This window comes from Hyperolius riggenbachi, chromosome 12 (genome assembly GCF_040937935.1).
Source record: "Hyperolius riggenbachi isolate aHypRig1 chromosome 12, aHypRig1.pri, whole genome shotgun sequence".
Lineage (NCBI taxonomy): Eukaryota > Metazoa > Chordata > Amphibia > Anura > Hyperoliidae > Hyperolius > Hyperolius riggenbachi.
Window position 1 is genome coordinate 236,014,704 of NC_090657.1, and position 23,368 is coordinate 236,038,071.

Below are 23,368 nucleotides of genomic sequence, written 5' to 3' on the forward strand. Positions count from 1 at the left end.
TAGCATTTATTGGAGCGATTCAGCTTGAATGAATGAGCAAAAACACTCATTCATTCAAAAATTACTCTGAAAAGTACTAGCGATTGCTATTGGGATTTTGGAGTGCACTAGCCCTCGCTGGCGATTCAAAAAGTGCTGAACGGCCAGGATGACATAGGGGAAAGCAGGCCACAGATCGCTTTCCCTGAAATTGCTCCATTTTTAAGCGGCACAATTGTTTTGTAGCCAGAAGTGTGTCCGAGGCCTAAGTGCTGATCTGTCATCCTTTGTTGGCCTATTAGCTACAATATGTATGCACCTTGTCATTGTACCAATCCGAATAGGCAGAAATTGACTCGGATTGATCCAACCCCAAACTGCATACCAATTGCATTTATATCAATAGATTGCAAGTTTCTCCAATCTGCTCACCTCTCCTCTTGCTTTCCAAGTCATTGCATGCTGGAAATACATCTGCCACTGGCAGCAGCGGAGGTAAGTGACACACCTGCTATACAGATCAGTCTGTGGACACATCCTGTCACCTGATAATGACCACCAATGACCACACAGTCCCTTATCCCTGAGGATTGTGAAGGCCTCTGTGACTGTGCGCAATGCTCAGGCAGCTATAATGAGAGGTTTGGGAAGAGGAAGTGACATGTTGGAATTTTTGGCTGTCGTGTTTGAAGAGAGATCAAACAAGCTCAGCCAAACATTTTTTTTTCTTTTGGGTATTTATTGGGCAGATGATTTTCAGAATTATTGTTGTACAACTTCAGTTATATTGAACCATTTATACAGCAAGTATGTATTGCCTTTGAAGGGTTATATAGAGGCTGCCATATTTATTTCCTTTTAAACAATACCAGTTGCCTGGCAGCCCTGCTGATCTTTCATCAGTAGTCTCTAAATCACACACATGAAACAAGCCTTGTTCAGAATCTATGGCTAAAAGCACTACAGGACAGCCAGGCAACTGGTATTGTTTAAAAGGAAATAAATTTGGCAGCCTCCATATCCCTCTCAATTCAGGTATCCTTTAACCCTTACTTGCTGGGAATACAGAGAACAGCTATGCCCACTTATCATCAAAAGCTGCAAATCTCTCTGCTGTACTTGCGGCAATAATCACACTGAGCACAGACTGCCAGTCCTCTGCCCGCCCCTTCCTGTCACACTGGACACAGACTGCCAGTTCTCTGCCCGCCCCTTCCCATCATGCACCCAATCAGTGTAGCCACCCCAGGGCCAATGAGATGCAAATTCTATGCAGTTAGGCATTTGGACAATCTAAATCAACATAAAATGCCTGTGTTTCCCCCAAAGTGCACAGAATTGGCATCTGTTGACCATCACCGGTAACCTTCTCCTTCATGTATGGAGGGGCAGGAAGGCACAGACCAGGTTTGGGAGTCAGAGGGGGGTGCGGTCTTTATTCAGTCTGTGCTGCTTGCATTGCTCTGTACTAAAGCTGTACGGAGAGGTAATGTTCAGGTTACAGTATCAGTGACATGTGACAGTCCTGTCTGTCCCGCGCTCTCAGCTGGGCTCCGGCTGGATGTCCTTCTGTTCTTTCTTCCCTACCACAGACTTCTTGCAGGTGAGCATGAGCAGCAGCAGGGTGGGCAGGTGCCACAGGCTGCAGAAGAACAGTTTCCTGGAGCTGTTGCGGTCAGCGTCCCGGTAGAAGCGGATGCCCAGGTAAGTGATGTACAGATTGATGGGCAGCGAGATGATAGGGAAGTTCCAGGTGGTGACGTCCAGGGCTGGCGCCAAGGTGGACAGGGCAATGAGGCTGAGGCAGTGGCGTAAGGCCACCCGGCGGCACATGTCCGGGTGTGTGACAGACATCATGCGATATCCGCCTCTGGAGTAATCTTCTCGCAGGTTCCAGCTCAGGGCGTTGAAGTGCGGGAACTGCCAGGAGTAGAGGATGGCGCCTAACAGGAGGGCACCTGCAAGAGAGAGAGGACAGGTCAGTACACACTTACCACTCCAATTGTTTCATTTCCATACCACCAGTTCTGCTAATTCTATATGGCAAATGTTGCAGCTTGAAAATGCATCAATCAAATCCCACTAAGGTGGAATTCAGTTGCTCCATTTCCCAGCTGCATAAATGTGCATAGAGATGGATAACCTTGCATTAAAGGAATACTATCGATGTATGCATTTATTTTTAAATGCTGTATGTTGTAGCACACATTAGGACAAGTACTAGGAGCCATTTTATTCCTCACACAGCTGTTCCTCTCAGCTGTAAAATCCTCCATCAGTTTTGGCGTCAGTGTTGGATACAAATGTATCTAATACTGAGGGCTCCCAGAGGGCTAGACCATGTCTCTGCAAAGGGGAGATGCTATCAACTCCTCAGTTTATAGTTTAATTATCACCTTGCTGAAAGAATCTTGTTGATCTGGTGGTAAGGGGTTAAATATTCTAGCAATGTGTGTTTATTATCTTTGCTTCTCTTTACTGATAAAGATACTAATAATGCTAATTGTAGACAGTGGTCTGCCCCTCTCAGCAGCTTGTAAAGTGGATGCAGCCTGGAGTGAATGCCTCAAGCAGGCAGCCAGTCTGAGTGTAAACACAGACTAGTGTTAAGGTGCCCATACACTCCTCAGATTGGCAGCAGATAGATAAGAAATGCATCTGATGATCTATCTGATGCATTTTTAGAAAATTTTTTACCAGGATAGAATTCCAATAGATTTCAGTTTGAAATCTATTGAAATTCGATCTGATGGCATTTTTTTGCCATCAGATTTCCATTAAGGCCAATGCAAACTGATAAGCAATCTCATCAGATCGACCTAAATTTTCCACCCTGCAAGTTCGATGGAAATCCATCGAAATCGATCGAAATCGGCCGTCGATTGGCCAACCGATTTGCAATCGATTGATCGATCGGTCGGCCAGAAAATCGGCTGAGTGTATGGGCTGCTTTATAGCTAGTTATATTCCAGCAATATTACAGCTCATTTAGTTACATGTTACCACCTCAGATCAGCCTATTTCTCCTCATGTCTGCTGCATGCTGTGAGTGGCACAGTGAAATATATTTGTGAGCTGTGTGACAGAGTAACCAAGCAGCTCAGGGTGACCCAAACTACTATGAGCTGTGTGAGAAATGAATTTTTAAGCAGGAATAGTGAGAGAGAGACCTGGGTGAATAAATAAAGTGCCCCTAGCACTAGTGGTAATGTGTACACTAATATAGAGTATTAAAAAAAAAAGTCGTTTCAATCGATAGTACTCCTTTAAGTGCATCTCTTTAACTAACCTACTGCTGAGGTTATCCACCTCCTTCCCGTTACAAGGAATGTTTAGAAAGTGTCTTCAACGCAGATTTAGGAAAACAAAAGTTTGCTTTCTTGAAACAGAAATAATTTGTGATAATTCAGGTTAGAGTGAGCTCCGAGATGTCTCCCACAATGCATCACTGCTGAATATGCAAATCAACCATTGTCCTCGGAAGCTAAACACACCTCCAGATCCGCTGCAATGATGTGTCAGCTTGTTAATTGTACAGAGCCACAATAATCCAACATGCATACAGACTGTTTCGGATTGTTTGATCCTCATCAGTGCATGGCATGGATTAATTTGGCTCTATGGAGTAGGGCTTGTAAATCCGAGAGGTACAGACTAACCAGCAAGCTCATGGTGACCCAGAACTCATTGGAGTGTGTAAGGGACTACAAAGGTCCAAAAAAAAACAACCTTAGGCCTGGTTCACATCTGCGATTTTTTTTTTTCTGCATCCGGGAAAATTGTCTGTCTTACAGCACACTGGCTTTAACAACTGTTTTCCATAGGTTCCTATTGTGCTGCAAAACCTTCTGTTTCCGTACCGCTGAGCGAAACGCTCCAGAAAATTGGGTCCTGCTCCATTTTTTGTCTGTTCAGCAAAACGGACCCCAGAACCTTACGGACAGTTCAGTTGGCAAATGCTGATGTGAACTGAGCCTTACTAAAAGGGTATGTTGGATTTTTGTGGCTCTGTACAACTAACAAGCTGACATCATTGCCTTCCAGCTGTTCTGGAGGTGTGGCTTGCTTCCAGGGACAACAATGGTTGATTTGCATATTTCAGCAGTGATGCATTGTGTTAGACATCTCGGAGCTCACTCCAACCTGAATAATCAAATACTTTCTGTTTTAAGTAGGCAAACCTTTGTTTTCCATAGCATTTGAGTAAGAGGGCTTTTTGGACCAGTTTACTCACCTGGAGCTTTATCCAGCCCCTAGCAGCTGTCCCAGTCCCTTGCCATAGCCCCAGTCCTCTGCGTTGTCCCGCTTGCCGCCCATTAAGTTCTGCACCTAAGCAGTCATTTGTGCAAAAATCCTGCAGAGGAGCCGATCTGCCGGCGGGATCGCGATCTTAACGGGTGGCCAGCAGGACAACACAGAGGACTGGGGCTGCAGCGAGGGGCGGAGACTGCTGCCGGGGGCTGCAGAGAGGGGCGGAGACTGCTGCCGGGGGCTGCGGCGAGGGGCGGAGACTGCTGCCGAGGGCTGCAGCGAGGGGCGGAGACTGCTGCCGGGGGCTGGAAGAAGCACCAGGTCAGTAAACTCTGTTTTATCATTCTCACATCAGAAGTACTTAGTTTGCTGTACAGAACACCTGAAGAGATGGAGGCTGCCATGTCTATTTCTTTTTAGACAATACCAGTTGCCTGGCAGCCCTGCTGATTCTCTTTAGCTGCATGCTTGTTTCAGGTGTGTGACTCAAACACTACTGCAGCCAATCTCATCACACTTCAGTCAGAGCACCTGATATGCTGCATGCTTGTTCAGGAGCTATAGCTAAATGTATTTGAGGCGGAGGATTAGCAGGACAGCCAGGCAATCTGCATTGTTTAACCACTATTGGTTCTTGGATGTCTCACGTCCAATTTAGCTACACTTCAGGTTCCTGGAAGCAAGACTTACGTTTAGCACTAAACACTGATGGAATCATGTGTGAGCCCCCATCATTCATTCATGCACATGTGCTCATTCACTTTAAGTTACTTAACATTAAAGTGTAACATTATTATTATTTATTGTATTTATAACATTAAAACAAAGTGTTTATTTCTCTTTACGTTTAACCCCTACCGAACTTATCCTTGTGTCATCTATACTTGGACTTAAGATTTGTGGCTGAAATATGGCCTGTATGGTTTTAAAATGGTGGCACATTTTTTGACCCAAAGAAAGCCTAGATTGTCCTGAAAAAAAAAAATCAATGTATGTATCACTTTGATTGCACAGGTAATAAAAAGTTATTGTTGTATCACAGCTGATATGCTAAAATTGTCAGGAACCTTAAAGGACATCTGTCGCTAAAATCTTAAAATTTAAAATACATGTAAACATATACAAATAATTACATTTCTTCCAGAGTAAAATGAGCCATAAATTACTTTTCTCCTATGTTGCTGTCACTTACAGTAAGTACAGGTAGTACCCGGTTTAGACGCCCAACTTACAAACGACCCGCCAATACATAGTAGAAATTTGACATTACTGACAGATTTTGAACTAGCCCATGTTCTCATGGGGGGTTCTCTGGGTTTTCTTTATTTTTAAAAGCACTGAGGCCTGGTGCACACCAAAAACCGCTAGCAGATCTGCAAAATGCTAGCAGATTTTGAAACGCTTTTTCTTCTTTTTCTGTAGCGTTTCAGCTAGCATTTTGCGGTTTTGTGAAGCGTTTTTGGTGTAGTAGATTTCATGTATTGTTACAGTAAAGCTGTTACTGAACAGCTACTGTAACAAAAAACGCCTGGCAAACCGCTCTGAAGTGCCGTTTTTCAGAGCGGTTTGCGTTTTTCCTATACTTAAGATTGAGGCAGAAACGCATCCGCAATCCAAAATCTGCAGCAGCCCGGGAGTATGCGTTTCTGCAAAACGCCTCCCGCTCTGGTGTGCACCAGCCCATTGAAATACATTACCCTAGCGGATCTGCACCCGCAAGCGGATCGCAAACCGCAGCCGAAACGCTCTGGTGTGCACTAGGCCTTAGTGAATGGCAGTTGCTCCGTCCAACTGCCAGAATAGTGTACAGTGAGCAGGGAGGCTGGCCAGCATCTTTGTATAAATCTTTTTCAGGGAATGTCTTTATAAAGAATAAAGGCCCTGCTGAGAATCGGCAATGTCAGATTTCTACTACTTACTGTAAGTGACAACAACATAGGAGAAAAGTATGCTATGGTTTATTTTACTCTAGAAGACATGTACTTCTTATTTTTGTATGTGTTTTAAATTTTATTTGCGACAGTTCCTCTCTAAAGTGAACCAGAGTTTTGAGTGATATGGAGGTTGCCATATTTATTTCCTTTCAAACAATACCAGTTGCTTAGCAGCCATGCTGATCTATTTGGCTGCAGTAGTGCCTGAATCACACCAGAAACAAGCCTGCAGGTAATCTTGTCAGATCTGACAATAATGTCAGAAACACCTGATCTGTTGCAATAGCTGGAAGCCGAATTATTTCATTCCCCACCATCCATGGCGGCCTGGAGGGGGAATAGTATTTAATACGGCCGGGAACTTGTGCAGCAGCAGGATCAGCCATATACCTCTGTATCCTGCGCCCAAGTCTCCCGCCTCGATTCCTCTGGTACACACGCAGAGGTAGAGTCTGGAGCGGTCCAGGTGTGTAAACAATCAGGCTCTGATCCAGACAACTCAGAAAACGGTTCTAAATAAACAGCAACACTCCTTGCCACCAATAAGCACAGCTAACCTGTATTTCTGCTGCTCATCTCATGTAAAGACTTCCTGTTCCTCTTCTAGGAACTCTACACCAACCAATCCAATGTCACCAGACAACAGAGCTGCGGCAAGGGACACAAATGACTTCTAGGGGCTGAAAGAACCTCCAGGTAAGTAAAGATAGATTTTATTGCTAGCCTTGGGTATCCTGCTTTAAGCCTGGTACACACTTTCAATTACTATTGGCTAATCACTGGCCAATTTTACCACCTCCAGTTATAAGAACTTACACAATCTGTTCATAGTATTTCAAATCTCCTGGCCCTCATATTACATGGAGGTGGTGACATTGTACAGTGATTGGTCGAAGTTGGATGTGTGTACCAGGCTTTTGTTTCATGGGAGGTTTCTGTAGAGGAGGATCGGTTTAGATAAAGTGAAGCCACAAACCAGTGATTTGTTTCCAAAATATAAGTTTCACTCTTTATTATATCCCCAAAAAACTTTTTTCTTCAAAAAGGTAGAAAAGTTTTTGTGTGTAGACAGTAAAAAATACTTCGTAGTACAAACATAGATGATCAATAAATTGAGCAGATCGTAGACACTGTATGCTTTTTTTGATGGAATAGAGTATTGCAGAAATTTTAATTCAGGCAACGACACTAGTCCGTTTCGGGTAAATAACCCTTCATCAGGCCTTTACAAAGCAAAAAGAATATCTACAAATCAAACAAATATATACACAAATAAATAATATTTAAAATCAATAAAAATATATAACACAGTCTAGAACAGTGTTTCCCAACCACTGTTCCGCGGCACACTAGTGTGCCGCGGGATGTTGCCTGGTGTGCCGTGCGGGGATCCCCAACCTGTGGTCCGCGGGACGCAGGACTATCCTCTTCCTCCCCCCTCCCGCCCGACCCCCCCACTTTTATTACCTTAGCAGCGGCCGCTCTCCCCTCTCCAGCGCATGTATTTATTCAAGCAGCGTATCTCCCGGCTGCTCTATGTGCTATGCGCAGGAAGCAGGGCTCGGTTACCATAGTAACGGCGATACATATCGCTGTTACAGGAAGCCGCTGCTCTGCTTCCTGCCGCATCACACAGAGCAGCCGGGAGATGCTGATTGAATAAATACACGCGCCGGAGAGGGGAGAGCGGCCGCTGTTAAGGTAACAACAGCGGCGGGGACGGGCGGGGCACCACCTACCCATACTGGCTATCCTGGGGCACTATACTGGGGCCCTATCCTGGGGCACTATACTGGCTATACTGAGGCAACTAAACTCCCTATACTGGGGCAACTATGCTAGCTATGCAGCCGCACCCCAGCCCCCCCCCCCCCCATAGCCTGCTGCACACGGCACTGTCCACTAGGACGCAAACAATCGCCAATCGCCCATCCCCCCCCCCCCCCCTAGTCCGTGGGTATTTTCATAGCTAAGACGCTACTTAAACACAGACTCGTTACTGTGTCATTTGTTGTGATCACAATACTTCTTTTATTATACCGTTGAATATGAGCTTACCTTGATCTGGTCGAATTCTCGGATATTTTTTGACGTGATCTGGGGCAGCTCTACCGCTTTGGTTCTCATTCTCCATCGCTTTTATTGTGCTTTGATACCGCTGTTTTTATAAGTTCTTTTTTACATTTTGATTTTTTTGCTTTTGCTCTCCTACCATTACCAACAGGTGCCGGGTTGTGTCTGGTTGGAACAGATACCCCAAAACCAAAATATCTATTTATGGTCTTCTAGACTGTGTATATTCTATGGTACAGGTTAGTGTGAGATTGTCTTATACTTTTTCACGAAAAGATGATTCACTTCCTGCTCCTCTGGTTTTATGCTATACTTACTTTTGCACTATGGAGTTTCTCCCCTAAATCATATACACTGGTCACACGATACCGTTGAGATGGTTGCCCTCTATTCTTGTCTCCTTGCCTATTTCTAGGTGGCTCGCAATTGGCGATGAGACATGCAACTCACCTTGTTCACTTGTTTTGAAAATTATGTGTTGTTATTTCTTTCACTGTGGCTCACCCCTCCCTTATTCCTTTTTCTTTTTTCCTTTTGACTTTTATATTCACTATGTTGTTAAATAATATTAAACAAATATATATTTTTGATTTTAATGTGTATATATTTGATTTGTAGAAATTATTTTTCCTTTGTAAAGGCCTGACGAAGGGTTAATTACCTGAAACGGACTAGTGTCGTTGCCTGAATTAAAATTTCTGAAATACTCTATTCCATCAAACAAAGCATACAGTGTCTACGATCTGCTCAATTATTGATTATCTATGTTTGTACTACAAAAGTATTTTTACGGTTATCTACACAAAAAAACTTTTCTACCTTTTCGAAGAAAAAAGTTATTTTTGGTATAATAAAGAGTGAAACTTAAAGTGAAGCCGCAAACCAGTGATTTCTTTCCAAAATTTATCTAAACCGATCCTCCTATACAGAAATCTGGTATTACTCTGAGCATAGTGCTGTGCTTAAATATGGATCGCTACATCAATTAGAGCTCTCCCTTTTTTTTCCAGAGCTCATTCCCAATAATATTCAAACTTGTTTTATGGGACCCATACACTTTCACATTATAATTGGCCAATCACTGACCAATTTCACCACCTGCATGTAGTATGAGGACAGTTTCACACTTAACTGGCGTTAAAGGAGCAGTGCAAAGATTGCATCACACCGCAATCCTAAAAATAGCCTCTGAAGATTACTGCAGCAATACAGAGTGTGTGGTGGGTATTAGTGCCAGCAGCGGGCAGGAGATGTACAGAGGATGCCCCGGGGCACAGAGTGTAGAGGAGGCTGTGTGTGGCAGGTATTAGTGGCGGGCAGAAGCTGTACAGAGCATGCCCCGGGGCACAGAGTGTAGAGGAAGCTGTGTGTGTCGGGTATTATTGGCAGCAGCGGGCAGAAGCTGTACAGAGCATGCCCCGGGGCACAGAGTGTAGAGGAGGCTGTGTGTGGCGGGTATTAGTGCCAGCAGCGGGCAGGAGATGTACAGAGCATGCCCCGGGGCACAGAGTGTAGAGGAAGCTGTGTGTGTCGGGTATTATTGGCAGCAGCGGGCAGAAGCTGTACAGAGCATGCCCCGGGGCACAGAGTGTAGAGGAAGCTGTGTGTGTCGGGTATTATTGGCAGCAGCGGGCAGAAGCTGTACAGAGTATGCCCCGGGGCACAGAGTGTAGAGGAGGCTGTGTGTGGTGGGTATTAGTGGCAGCAGCGGGCAGAAGCTGTACAGAGCATGCCCCGGGCACAGAGTGTAGAGGAGGCTGTGTATGGCTGGTATTAGTGGCAGTGGCGGGCAGGAGATGTACAGAGCATGCCCCGGGGCACAGAGTGTAGAGGAGGCTGTGTGTGGCGGGTATTAGTGGCAGCAGCGGGCAGAAGCTGTACAGAGCATGCCCCGGGGCACAGAGTGTAGAGGAAGCTGTGTGTGTCGGGTATTATTGGCAGCAGCGGGCAGAAGCTGTACAGAGCATGCCCCGGGGCACAGAGTGTAGAGGAGGCTGTGTGTGGCGGATATTAGTGCCAGCAGCGGGCAGAAGCTGTACAGAGCATGCCCCGGGGCACAGAGTGTAGAGGAAGCTGTGTGTGTCGGGTATTATTGGCAGCAGCGGGCAGAAGCTGTACAGAGCATGCCCCGGGGCACAGAGTGTAGAGGAGGCTGTGTGTGTCGGGTATTATTGGCAGCAGCGGGCAGAAGCTGTACAGAGCATGCCCCGGGGCACAGAGTGTAGAGGAGGCTGTGTGTGGCGGGTATTAGTGCCAGCAGCGGGCAGAAGCTGTACAGAGCATGCCCCGGGGCACAGAGTGTAGAGAAGGCTGTGTATGGCTGGTATTAGTGGCAGCAGCAGGCAGGAGATGTACAGAGCATGCCCCGGGGCACAGAGTGTAGAGGAGGCTGTGTGTGGCAGGTATTAGTGGCGGGCAGGAGATGTACAGAGTATGCCCCGGGGCACAGAGTGTAGAGGAGGCTGTGTGTGGTGGGTATTATTGGCAGCAGCGGGCAGAAGCTGTACAGAGCATGCCCCGGGGCACAGAGTGTAGAGGAGGTTGTTGGGGGCTCAGTGCCGCCACAAAGCTGAGAAAATAAATGGCCGGGGTGTCTCCATCCCTCATCACAGCCAGGATGTTTGTTTCTTTGTTATCTAAATAAACTGAACTAGCCCTGGAGCCCGGCGCGGGGTCCCCCGACGTCACGTCACTGTTTACATGCAGGGTGACAGCTGAGGCCGTGTGCCCGGGGGTGACAGCTCAGAGGTTATTGTGTCACGCAAAGACGTGGGGGGCTGGGGACGTGGCTGTATGATAGCACATTGCTGTATAGACCCCATATAATGGCAGACATGGGGGCACCCCCGATACACCAGGGACTATCTATAGCATGATTACTTATTCCCTGCTGCCCTCACTAACCAGCTTACCCTTATTATAATATGTACTGTGTAGTGGAATCAATTCTCTGCAGAAAATAGCGACTGCAGTTCCCCTGAACTAGAGAGAACAAACCCTGAGAACAGGCAGTCTGCCACTTATAACCATCCACTGACTGTCACTGTACAGTGCTAACTTATACAGCGGCGATACAGACACATCATTCCCTATGGACTCCACTGCCAGGAAATAACCAGAAACTGCAGCTGTGCTCTCCATCCTATCAGAAACCTCACTACAATACTGTGCAATGCGCTACCGTACTGTGCAGCGCTACCAAACTGTACAATGCGCTACCATTCTATACAATGCTACCATACTGTGCAATGCTACCATAATGTACAACGCGCTACCATTACTGTGCAATGCGCTACCATTACCGTGCAATGCGCTACCGTGCACCGCGCTACCATACTGTACAACACTACCATACTGTGCAGCGCGCTACTTTACTGTGCAACGCGCTACCATACCGTACAACGCGATACCATACCGTGCAACGCGCTACAATACTGTGCAATGCGCTACCGTACTGTGCAGCGCTACCAAACTGTACAATGCGCTACCATTCTGTACAATGCTACCATACTGTGCAATGCTACCATAATGTACAACGTGCTACCATTACCATGCAACGCGCTACCATTACCGTGCAATGCGCTACCGTGCACCGCGCTACCATACTGTACAACACTACCATACTGTGCAGCGCGCTACTTTACTGTGCAACGCGCTACCATACCGTGCAACGCGCTACCATACCGTGCAACGCGCTACCGTACTGTACAACGCTACCGTACTGTGCAACGTGCTACCGTACTGTGCAACACTACCATACTGTACAACGCGCAACCATACTGTACAACGCTACCGTACTGTGCAACGTGCTACCACACTGTGCAACACTACCATACTGTACAACGCGCTACCATACCGTGCAACGCGCTACCATACCGTGCAACGCGCTACCATACCGTGCAACGCGCTACCATACCGTGCAACGCGCTACCATACCGTGCAACGCGCTACCATACCGTGCAACGCGCTACCATACCGTGCAACGCGCTACCATACCGTATAATGCGCAACCATACCGTACAACGCGCTATCATACTGTGCAACGCGCTATCATACTGTGCAACGCGCTACCATACTGTGCAACGCGCTACCATACTGTACAACGCTACCATACCGTGCAACGCGCTACCATACCGTATAATGCGCAACCATACCGTACAACGCGCTACCATACTGTGCAACGCGCTATCATACTGTGCAACGCGCTATCATACTGTGCAACGCGCTACCATACTGTGCAACGCGCTACCATACTGTGCAACGCGCTACCATACTGTGCAACGCGCTATCATACTGTGCAACGCGCTATCATACTGTGCAACGCGCTACCATACTGTGCAACGCGCTACCATACTGTGCAACGCGCTATCATACTGTGCAACGCGCTATCATACTGTGCAACGCGCTACCATACCGTACAACGCGATACCATACCGTGCAACGCGCTACAATACTGTGCAACGCGCTACCGTACTGTGCAGCGCTACCAAACTGTACAATGCGCTACCATTTTATACAATGCTACCATACTGTGCAATGCTACCATAATGTACAACGTGCTACCATTACCATGCAACGCGCTACCATTACCGTGCAATGCGCTACCGTGCACCGCGCTACCATACTGTACAACACTACCATACTGTGCAGCGCGCTACTTTACTGTGCAACGCGCTACCATACCGTGCAACGCGCTACCATACCGTGCAATGCGCTACCATACTGTACAACGCTACCGTACTGTGCAACGTGCTACCGTACTGTGCAACACTACCATACTGTACAACGCGCAACCATACTGTACAACGCGCAACCATACTGTACAACGCTACCGTACTGTGCAACGTGCTACCGTACTGTGCAACACTACCATACTGTACAACGCGCAACCATACTGTACAACGCGCAACCATACTGTACAACGCTACCATACTGTACAACGCGCTACCATACCGTGCAACGCGCTACCATACCGTGCAACGCGCTACCATACCGTGCAACGCGCTACCATACCGTGCAACGCGCTACCATACCGTGCAACGCGCTACCATACCGTGCAACGCGCTACCATACCGTGCAACGCGCTACCATACCGTGCAACGCGCTACCATACCGTATAATGCGCAACCATACTGTACAACACGCTATCATACTGTGCAACGCGCTATCATACTGTGCAACGCGCTATCATACTGTGCAACGCGCTATCATACTGTGCAACGCGCTACCATACCGTGCAACGCGCTACCATACCGTGCAACGCGCTACCATACCGTGCAACGCGCTACCATACCGTGCAACGCGCTACCATACCGTGCAACGCGCTACCATACCGTGCAACGCGCTACCATACCGTGCAACGCGCTACCATACCGTGCAACGCGCTACCATACTGTGCAACGCGCTATCATACTGTGCAACGCGCTACCATACCGTACAACGCGATACCATACCGTGCAACGCGCTACAATACTGTGCAACGCGCTACCGTACTGTGCAGCGCTACCAAACTGTACAATGCGCTACCATTCTATACAATGCTACCATACTGTGCAATGCTACCATAATGTACAACGTGCTACCATTACCATGCAACGCGCTACCATTACCGTGCAATGCGCTACCGTGCACCGCGCTATCATACTGTACAACACTACCATACTGTGCAGCGCGCTACCATACCGTGCAACGCGCTACCATACCGTGCAACGCGCTACCATACCGTGCAACGCGCTACCATACCGTGCAACGCGCTACCATACCGTGCAACGCGCTACCATACCGTGCAACGCGCTACCGTACCGTGCAACGCGCTACCATACCGTGCAACGCGCTACCATACCGTACAACGCTACCATACCGTGCAACGCGCTACCATACCGTACAACGCTACCATACTGTGCAACGCGCTACCATACTGTGCAACGCGCTACCATACCGTACAACGCTACCATACCGTGCAACGCGCTACCATACCGTGCAACGCGCTACCATACCGTGCAACGCGCTACCATACCGTGCAACGCGCTACCATACCGTATAATGCGCAACCATACCGTACAACGCTACCATACCGTGCAACGCGCTACCATACCGTACAACGCTACCATACCGTGCAACGCGCTACCATAGTGTGCAACGCGCTACCATACTGTGCAATGCGCTACCATACTGTACGAGCTACCATACTGTACAACACTACCATACCGTGCAACGCGCTACCATAGTGTGCAACGCGCTACCATAGTGTGCAACGCGCTACCATAGTGTGCAACGCGCTACCATACTGTGCAACGAGCTACCATACTGTACAACGCGCAACCATACTGTGCAACGAGCTACCATACTGTACATCGCGCTACCATACCGTGCAACGCGCTACCATACTGTGCAACGAGCTACCATACTGTGCAACGCGCTACCATACTGTGCAACGCTACCATACTGTACGAGCTACCATACTGTACAACACTACCATACTGTACAACGCGCTACCATACTGTGCAACGCGCTACCGTACCGTGCAATGCTACCGTACCGTGCAATGCTACCGTACCGTGCAACGCTACCGTACTGTGCAGCGCGCAACCATACTGTGCAACGCTAGAATACTGTGCAACACGCTACCATTAATGTGCAGCGCTAAGGTACTGTGCAACACTAGAATACTGTGCTAGAGTGTTGTACCGTGCTAGCCATGAGTAAAAGCAAGAAGTTTTGAATCAGGATGATACCATTTATTGGCTAACTTAGAGATGGATAAACCGTGAGCTTTATAAGTCGAAAGCTCACTGTTTATCCATCTCTAAGTTAGCCAATAAATGGTATCATCCGGATTCAAAACTTCTTGCTTTTACTCATGGCTAGCACGGTACAACACTCTACTGCTTCTAGAATACTGTGCAACACGCTACCATTAATGTGCAGCGCTACGGTACTGTGCAACACGCTACCGTACTGTACAACGTGCTACCATACTGTACAACGCTACCATACCGTACAACGCGCTACCATAGTGTGCAACGCTACCATACTGTGCAACGCTACCATAGTGTGCAACGCGCTACCATACTGTACAACGCGCTACCATACTGTACAACGCGCTACCATACTGTACAACGCGCTACCATACCGTACAACGCGCTACCATACTGTACAACGCGCTACCATACTGTACAACGCGCTACCATACTGTACAACGCTACCATACCGTACAACGCGCTACCATACTGTGCAACGCTACCATAGTGTGCAACGAGCTACCATACTGTGCAACACTACCGTACTGTGCAACGCTAGAATACTGTGCAACACACTACCATTAATGCACAACGCGCAACCATACTGTACAACGCGCTACCATACCGTGCAACGCACTACCATACTGTACAACGCGCAACCATACTGTGCAACGCTACCATACCGTGCAACGCGCTACCATACTGTGCAACGCGCTACCATACCGTACAATGTGCTACCATACTGTACAACGCTACCATACCGTGCAACGCGCAACCATACTGTACAACGCGCTACCATACTGTGCAACGCGCTACCATACTGTACAACGCTACCATACCGTGCAACGCGCTACCATACCGTACAACGCGCTACCATACCGTACAACGCGCTACCATACTGTGCAACGCTACCATACTGTGCAACGCTCTACCATACTGTACAACACGCTATCATACTGTGCAACGCGCTACCATAGTGTGCAACGCGCTATCATACTGTGCAACGCTACCATAGTGTGCAACGCGCTACCATACTGTGCAACGCGCTACCATACTGTGCAACGCTCTACCATACTGTGCAACGCGCTACCATAGTGTGCAACGTGCTACCACACTGTGCAACGCGCAACCATACTGTACAACGCTACCATACCGTGCAACACTACCAATACCGTACAACGCGCTACCATACCGTGCAACGCACTACCATACCGTGCAACGCGCTACCATTCTGTACAATGCGCTACCATACCGTATAATGCGCAACCATACTATACAACGCGCTACCATACTGTGCAACGCGCTACCATACTGTACAACGCTACCATACTGTGCAACGCTCTACCATACTGTACAACGCGCTATCATACTGTGCAACGCTAGCATACTGTACAACACACTATCATACTGTGCAACGCGCTACCATACTGTGCAACGCTCTACCATACTGTGCAACGCTCTACCATACTGTGCAACGCTCTACCATACTGTGCAACGCGCTACCATAGTGTGCAACGCGCTACCATACTGTGCAACGCTAGAATACTGTGCAACACTACCGTACTGTGCAACGTGCTACCACACTGTGCAACGTGCTACCACACTGTGCAACGAGCAACCATACTGTACAACACTACCATACCGTGCAACACTACCATACCGTACAACGCGCTACCATACCGTGCAACGCGCTACCATACTGTACAACGCGCAACCATACTATGCAACGAGCTACCATACTGTGCAACTCTCTACCATACTGTACAACGCGCTATCATACTGTGCAACGCTAGCATACTGTGCAACTCTCTACCATACCGTACAACGCGCTACCATACTGTGCAACGCTAGAATACTGTGCAACGCTACCGTACTGTGCAACGTGCTACCACACTGTGCAACGCGCAACCATACTGTACAACGCTACCATACCGTGCAACACTACCATACCGTACAACGCGCTACCATACTGTACGAGCTACCATACTGTACAACGCTACCATACCGTGCAACGCGCTACCATACTGTGCAACACTGCCGTACTGTGCAACGCTAGAATACTGTGCAACACACTACCATTAATGCACAACGCGCAACCATACTGTACAACGCGCAACCATACTGTACAACGCTACCATAACGTGCAACGCGCTACCATACTGTGCAACGCTACCATACTGTGCAACGCTCTACCATACTGTACAACGCGCTATCATACTGTACAACGCGCAACCATACTGTGCAACACTACCATACTGTGCAACGCTCTACCATACTGTGCAACGCTAGCATACTGTACAACGCGCTACCATAGTGTGCAACGCGCTACCATACTGTGCAACGCGTTACCATACTGTGCAACGCGCTACCATACTGTGCAACGCTAGAATACTGTGCAACGCTACCGTAGTGTGCAACGTGCTACCACACTGTACAACGCTACCATACCGTACAACGCGCTACCATACCGTGCAACGCGCTACCATACTGTGCAACACTACCGTACTGTGCAACGCTAGAATACTGTGCAACACACTACCATTAATGCACAACGCGCAACCATACTGTACAACGCGCAACCATACTGTACAACGCTACCATACCGTGCAACGCGCTACCATACCGTACAACGCGCTACCATACCGTGCAACGCGCTACCATACTGTGCAACGCTACCATACTGTGCAACGCTCTACCATACTGTACAACACGCTATCATACTGTGCAACGCGCTACCATAGTGTGCAACGCGCTATCATACTGTGCAACGCTACCATAGTGTGCAACGCGCTACCATACTGTGCAACGCGCTACCATACTGTGCAACGCTCTACCATACTGTGCAACGCGCTACCATAGTGTGCAACGTGCTACCACACTGTGCAACGCGCAACCATACTGTACAACGCTACCATACCGTGCAACACTACCAATACCGTACAACGCGCTACCATACCGTGCAACGCACTACCATACTGTACAACGCGCAACCATACCGTGCAACGCGCTACCATTCTGTACAATGCGCTACCATTCTGTACAATGCGCTACCATACCGTATAATGCGCAACCATACTATACAACGCGCTACCATACTGTGCAACGCTCTACCATACTGTACAACGCGCTATCATACTGTGCAACGCTAGCATACTGTACAACACACTATCATACTGTGCAACGCACTACCATACTGTGCAACGCTCTACCATACTGTGCAACGCTCTACCATACTGTGCAACGCGCTACCATAGTGTGCAACGCGCTACCATACTGTGCAACGCTAGAATACTGTGCAACACTACCGTACTGTGCAACGTGCTACCACACTGTGCAACGTGCTACCACACTGTGCAACGCGCAACCATACTGTACAACACTACCATACCGTGCAACACTACCATACCGTACAACGCGCTACCATACCGTGCAACGCGCTACCATACTGTACAACGCGCAACCATACTATGCAACGAGCTACCATACTGTGCAACTCTCTACCATACTGTACAACGCGCTATCATACTGTGCAACGCTAGCATACTGTGCAACTCTCTACCATACCGTACAACGCGCTACCATACTGTGCAACGCTAGAATACTGTGCAACGCTACCGTACTGTGCAACGTGCTACCACACTGTGCAACGCGCAACCATACTGTACAACGCTACCATACCGTGCAACACTACCATACCGTACAACGCGCTACCATACTGTACGAGCTACCATACTGTACAACGCTACCATACCGTGCAACGCGCTACCATACTGTGCAACACTGCCGTACTGTGCAACGCTAGAATACTGTGCAACACACTACCATTAATGCACAACGCGCAACCATACTGTACAACGCGCAACCATACTGTACAACGCTACCATAACGTGCAACGCGCTACCATACTGTGCAACGCTACCATACTGTGCAACGCTCTACCATACTGTACAACGCGCTATCATACTGTACAACGCGCAACCATACTGTGCAACACTACCATACTGTGCAACGCTCTACCATACTGTGCAACGCTCTACCATACTGTGCAACGCTAGCATACTGTACAACGCGCTACCATAGTGTGCAACGCGCTACCATACTGTGCAACGCGTTACCATACTGTGCAACGCGCTACCATACTGTGCAACGCTAGAATACTGTGCAACGCTACCGTAGTGTGCAACGTGCTACCACACTGTACAACGCTACCATACCGTACAACGCGCTACCATACCGTGCAACGCGCTACCATACTGTGCAACACTACCGTACTGTGCAACGCTAGAATACTGTGCAACACACTACCATTAATGCACAACGCGCAACCATACTGTACAACGCGCAACCATACTGTACAACGCTACCATACCGTGCAACGCGCTACCATACCGTACAACGCGCTACCATACCGTGCAACGCGCTACCATACTGTGCAACGCTACCATACTGTGCAACGCTCTACCATACTGTACAACACGCTATCATACTGTGCAACGCGCTACCATAGTGTGCAACGCGCTATCATACTGTGCAACGCTACCATAGTGTGCAACGCGCTACCATACTGTGCAACGCGCTACCATACTGTGCAACGCTCTACCATACTGTGCAACGCGCTACCATAGTGTGCAACGTGCTACCACACTGTGCAACGCGCAACCATACTGTACAACGCTACCATACCGTGCAACACTACCAATACCGTACAACGCGCTACCATACCGTGCAACGCACTACCATACTGTACAACGCGCAACCATACCGTGCAACGCGCTACCATTCTGTACAATGCGCTACCATTCTGTACAATGCGCTACCATACCGTATAATGCGCAACCATACTATACAACGCGCTACCATACTGTGCAACGCGCTACCATACTGTACAACGCTACCATACTGTGCAACGCTCTACCATACTGTACAACGCGCTATCATACTGTGCAACGCTAGCATACTGTACAACACACTATCATACTGTGCAACGCACTACCATACTGTGCAACGCTCTACCATACTGTGCAACGCTCTACCATACTGTGCAACGCGCTACCATAGTGTGCAACGCGCTACCATACTGTGCAACGCTAGAATACTGTGCAACACTACCGTACTGTGCAACGTGCTACCACACTGTGCAACGTGCTACCACACTGTGCAACGCGCAACCATACTGTACAACACTACCATACCGTGCAACACTACCATACCGTACAACGCGCTACCATACCGTGCAACGCGCTACCATACCGTGCAACGCGCTACCATACTGTACAACGCGCAACCATACTATGCAACGAGCTACCATACTGTGCAACTCTCTACCATACTGTACAACGCGCTATCATACTGTGCAACGCTAGCATACTGTGCAACTCTCTACCATACCGTACAACGCGCTACCATACTGTGCAACGCTAGAATACTGTGCAACGCTACCGTACTGTGCAACGTGCTACCACACTGTGCAACGCGCAACCATACTGTACAACGCTACCATACCGTGCAACACTACCATACCGTACAACGCGCTACCATACTGTGCAACACTACCGTACTGTGCAACGCTAGAATACTGTGCAACACACTACCATTAATGCACAACGCGCAACCATACTGTACAACGCGCAACCATACTGTACAACGCTACCATAACGTGCAACGCGCTACCATACTGTGCAACGCTACCATACTGTGCAACGCTCTACCATACTGTACAACGCGCTATCATACTGTACAACGCGCAACCATACTGTGCAACACTACCATACTGTGCAACGCTCTACCATACTGTGCAACGCTAGCATACTGTACAACGCGCTACCATAGTGTGCAACGCGCTACCATACTGTGCAACGCGTTACCATACTGTGCAACGCGCTACCATACTGTGCAACGCTAGAATACTGTGCAACGCTACCGTAGTGTGCAACGTGCTACCACACTGTACAACGCTACCATACCGTGCAACACTACCATACCGTACAACGCGCTACCATACCGTGCAACGCGCTACCATACTGTGCAACACTACCGTACTGTGCAACGCTAGAATACTGTGCAACACACTACCATTAATGCACAACGCGCAACCATACTGTACAACGCTACCATAACGTGCAACGCGCTACCATACTGTACAACGCGCTACCATACTGTACAACGCGCAACCATACTGTACAACGCTACCATAACGTGCAACGCGCTACCATACTGTACAACGCGCAACCATACTGTGCAACGCTACCATACTGTGCAACGCTACCATACTGTACAACGCGCTATCATACTGTACAACGCACAACCATACTGTACAACACGCTATCATACTGTGCAACGCTAGCATACTGTACAACACGCTATCATACTGTGCAACGCGCTACCATAGTGTGCAACGCGCTACCATACTGTGCAACGCGTTACCATACTGTGCAACGCTAGAATACCGTGCAACGCTACCATACCGTGCAACACTACCATACCGTACAACGCGCTACCATACCGTGCAACGCGCTACCATACCGTGCAACGCGCTACCATACTGTACAACGCGCTACCATACAGTGCAACGCGCTACCATACCGTGCAACGCGCTACCATACTGTACAACGCGCAACCATACTATGCAACGAGCTACCATACTGTGCAACGCGCTACCATACCGTGCAACGCGCTACCATACTGTACAACGCGCAACCATACTATGCAACGAGCTACCATACTGTGCAACGCGCTACCATACCGTACAACGCTACCATAGTGTGCAACGCGCTACCATACTGTACAACGCGCAACCATACTATGCAACGAGCTACCATACTGTGCAACGCGCTACCATACTGTACGAGCTACCATACTGTACGCGCTACCATACCGTGCAACGTGCTACAGTACTGTACAATACACTACCGTACTGTAACACAACATGCTCCTTACACTTGATGCTGAACACAATTTTTTTTTTTTTTTTTTTTCAATAAGAAAAATCTGATCGATGATTCCATTTGATGGAATAAATGTAAAAACCGTGCAGATGTACCATACATGAATGAATGTGTTGTTACAGAAGCAGAAATGTTGGCATGTGTGCTCTGCATGTGGTCCATAGATAATAGAGGAGGGGACCCGTCCATTGTCGTTTTTGGATCATTATTTCATTATATATAAATTTTCCTGTACCTTATCTATATTTCATTTTTTGGACCTTTCAAATGACACAATCACTCCTCTTCTTTTGTGTAATTGACTTTTCACTGTGTTCTGTTATCTATAAATAAAGTTTTATATTTATTTAAATAATTGTACTGTTTTTCTCCATCAGTTGAATACAAATTGAATGATAGAGGCCGACACGTATTTCCAGGGTCACATGAAAGTAAACCTCAGATGAGAAATGTATACGTACCTGGTGCCCCCTTCAGGCTGATCGCTCCCCCCTCCCCCCTGTATCTATTCTTTTTTCTTGTAAAGGGAACCTAAACTGAGAAGGATGTGGATTTTTCCTTATAAAATAATACCAGTTGCCCGACTCCCCTGCTGATCCTGTGTCTCTAATACTTTCAGCTACAGCCCCTCAACAAGCATGCAGATCAGGTGCTCTGACTGAAGTCAGACTGGATTAGCTGCATGCTTGTTTCAGGTGTGTGATTCAGCCACTACTGCAGCAAAAGAGATCAGCAGGACTGCCAAGCAACTGGTATTGTTTAAAAGGAAACATCCATATCCCTCTCAGTTAAGGTTCCCTTTAAGTCATCTCAGGTAACCCTTTCATGTTGGTCGTTTCAAATTGTGATTGAAGAATGAAAAAAAATATTCCAAGTCTTCAATGCAATTTGTATGCGGTATTAAAACCCAGTATTTCTATCATCTTTACGTTTGAATGGGCTCTGAGCCTTTTTTTATCCTTTGCTCTGTATTACATTTTTATTTATTACAATATTTTGGCCATCATCCCAGAGCTGCAATTCAGGTAAAAATGGTTCATCTAATTACATTATTAAAGGGTTTAGGGTTGTGATTTTTAGCAGAGGTGCCATAAAATAAGTTGTGTTTATTCTACCTCTTTTAGTAAATGGTTTGTCTGTTAATCCACATTAAAGTGATTTGGTGATTCTTCACAAGCGCCTCATCAGCACATAATGACCCCAGTGACACAGAGCTGCTCCTGATTGAGTTCCTGGTACAGCCAATGCCTCTCCACTCTGAGGATCTGGGGGGCTTCCTGTGTGATGGGGCAGCCTGAAGCCACTGTACAGATTCAGCACTTAGCCACAAATTGCTGTATTCAGGATGCCACATTGCCCCGCCCACCGCTCACTCCCCCCCCCCCCCCCCCCCCCCCCAGCGAGGAGCACCGCTGGAGTGTAATTATTAGAGAATAATGCTGATGAT

General features: G+C 47.9%; 1 protein-coding gene across 6 annotated transcripts in view; it reads right to left on the reverse strand.

Annotated features, from left to right (window-relative positions):
- Positions 1–1,387: 1,387 nt before the first annotated feature.
- Positions 1,388–23,368, reverse strand: part of COX10 (cytochrome c oxidase assembly factor heme A:farnesyltransferase COX10) — a 1,230,266-nt gene continuing 1,208,285 nt past the window's right edge. For all 6 annotated transcript variants that reach the window (XM_068263380.1, XM_068263379.1, XM_068263381.1 and 3 more), the window contains one exon: positions 1,388–1,937. In XM_068263380.1, coding sequence (XP_068119481.1) covers positions 1,522–1,937 — 416 coding nt within the window. In that variant the 3' untranslated portion in view covers positions 1,388–1,521. The remainder of the gene's footprint in view (positions 1,938–23,368) is intronic.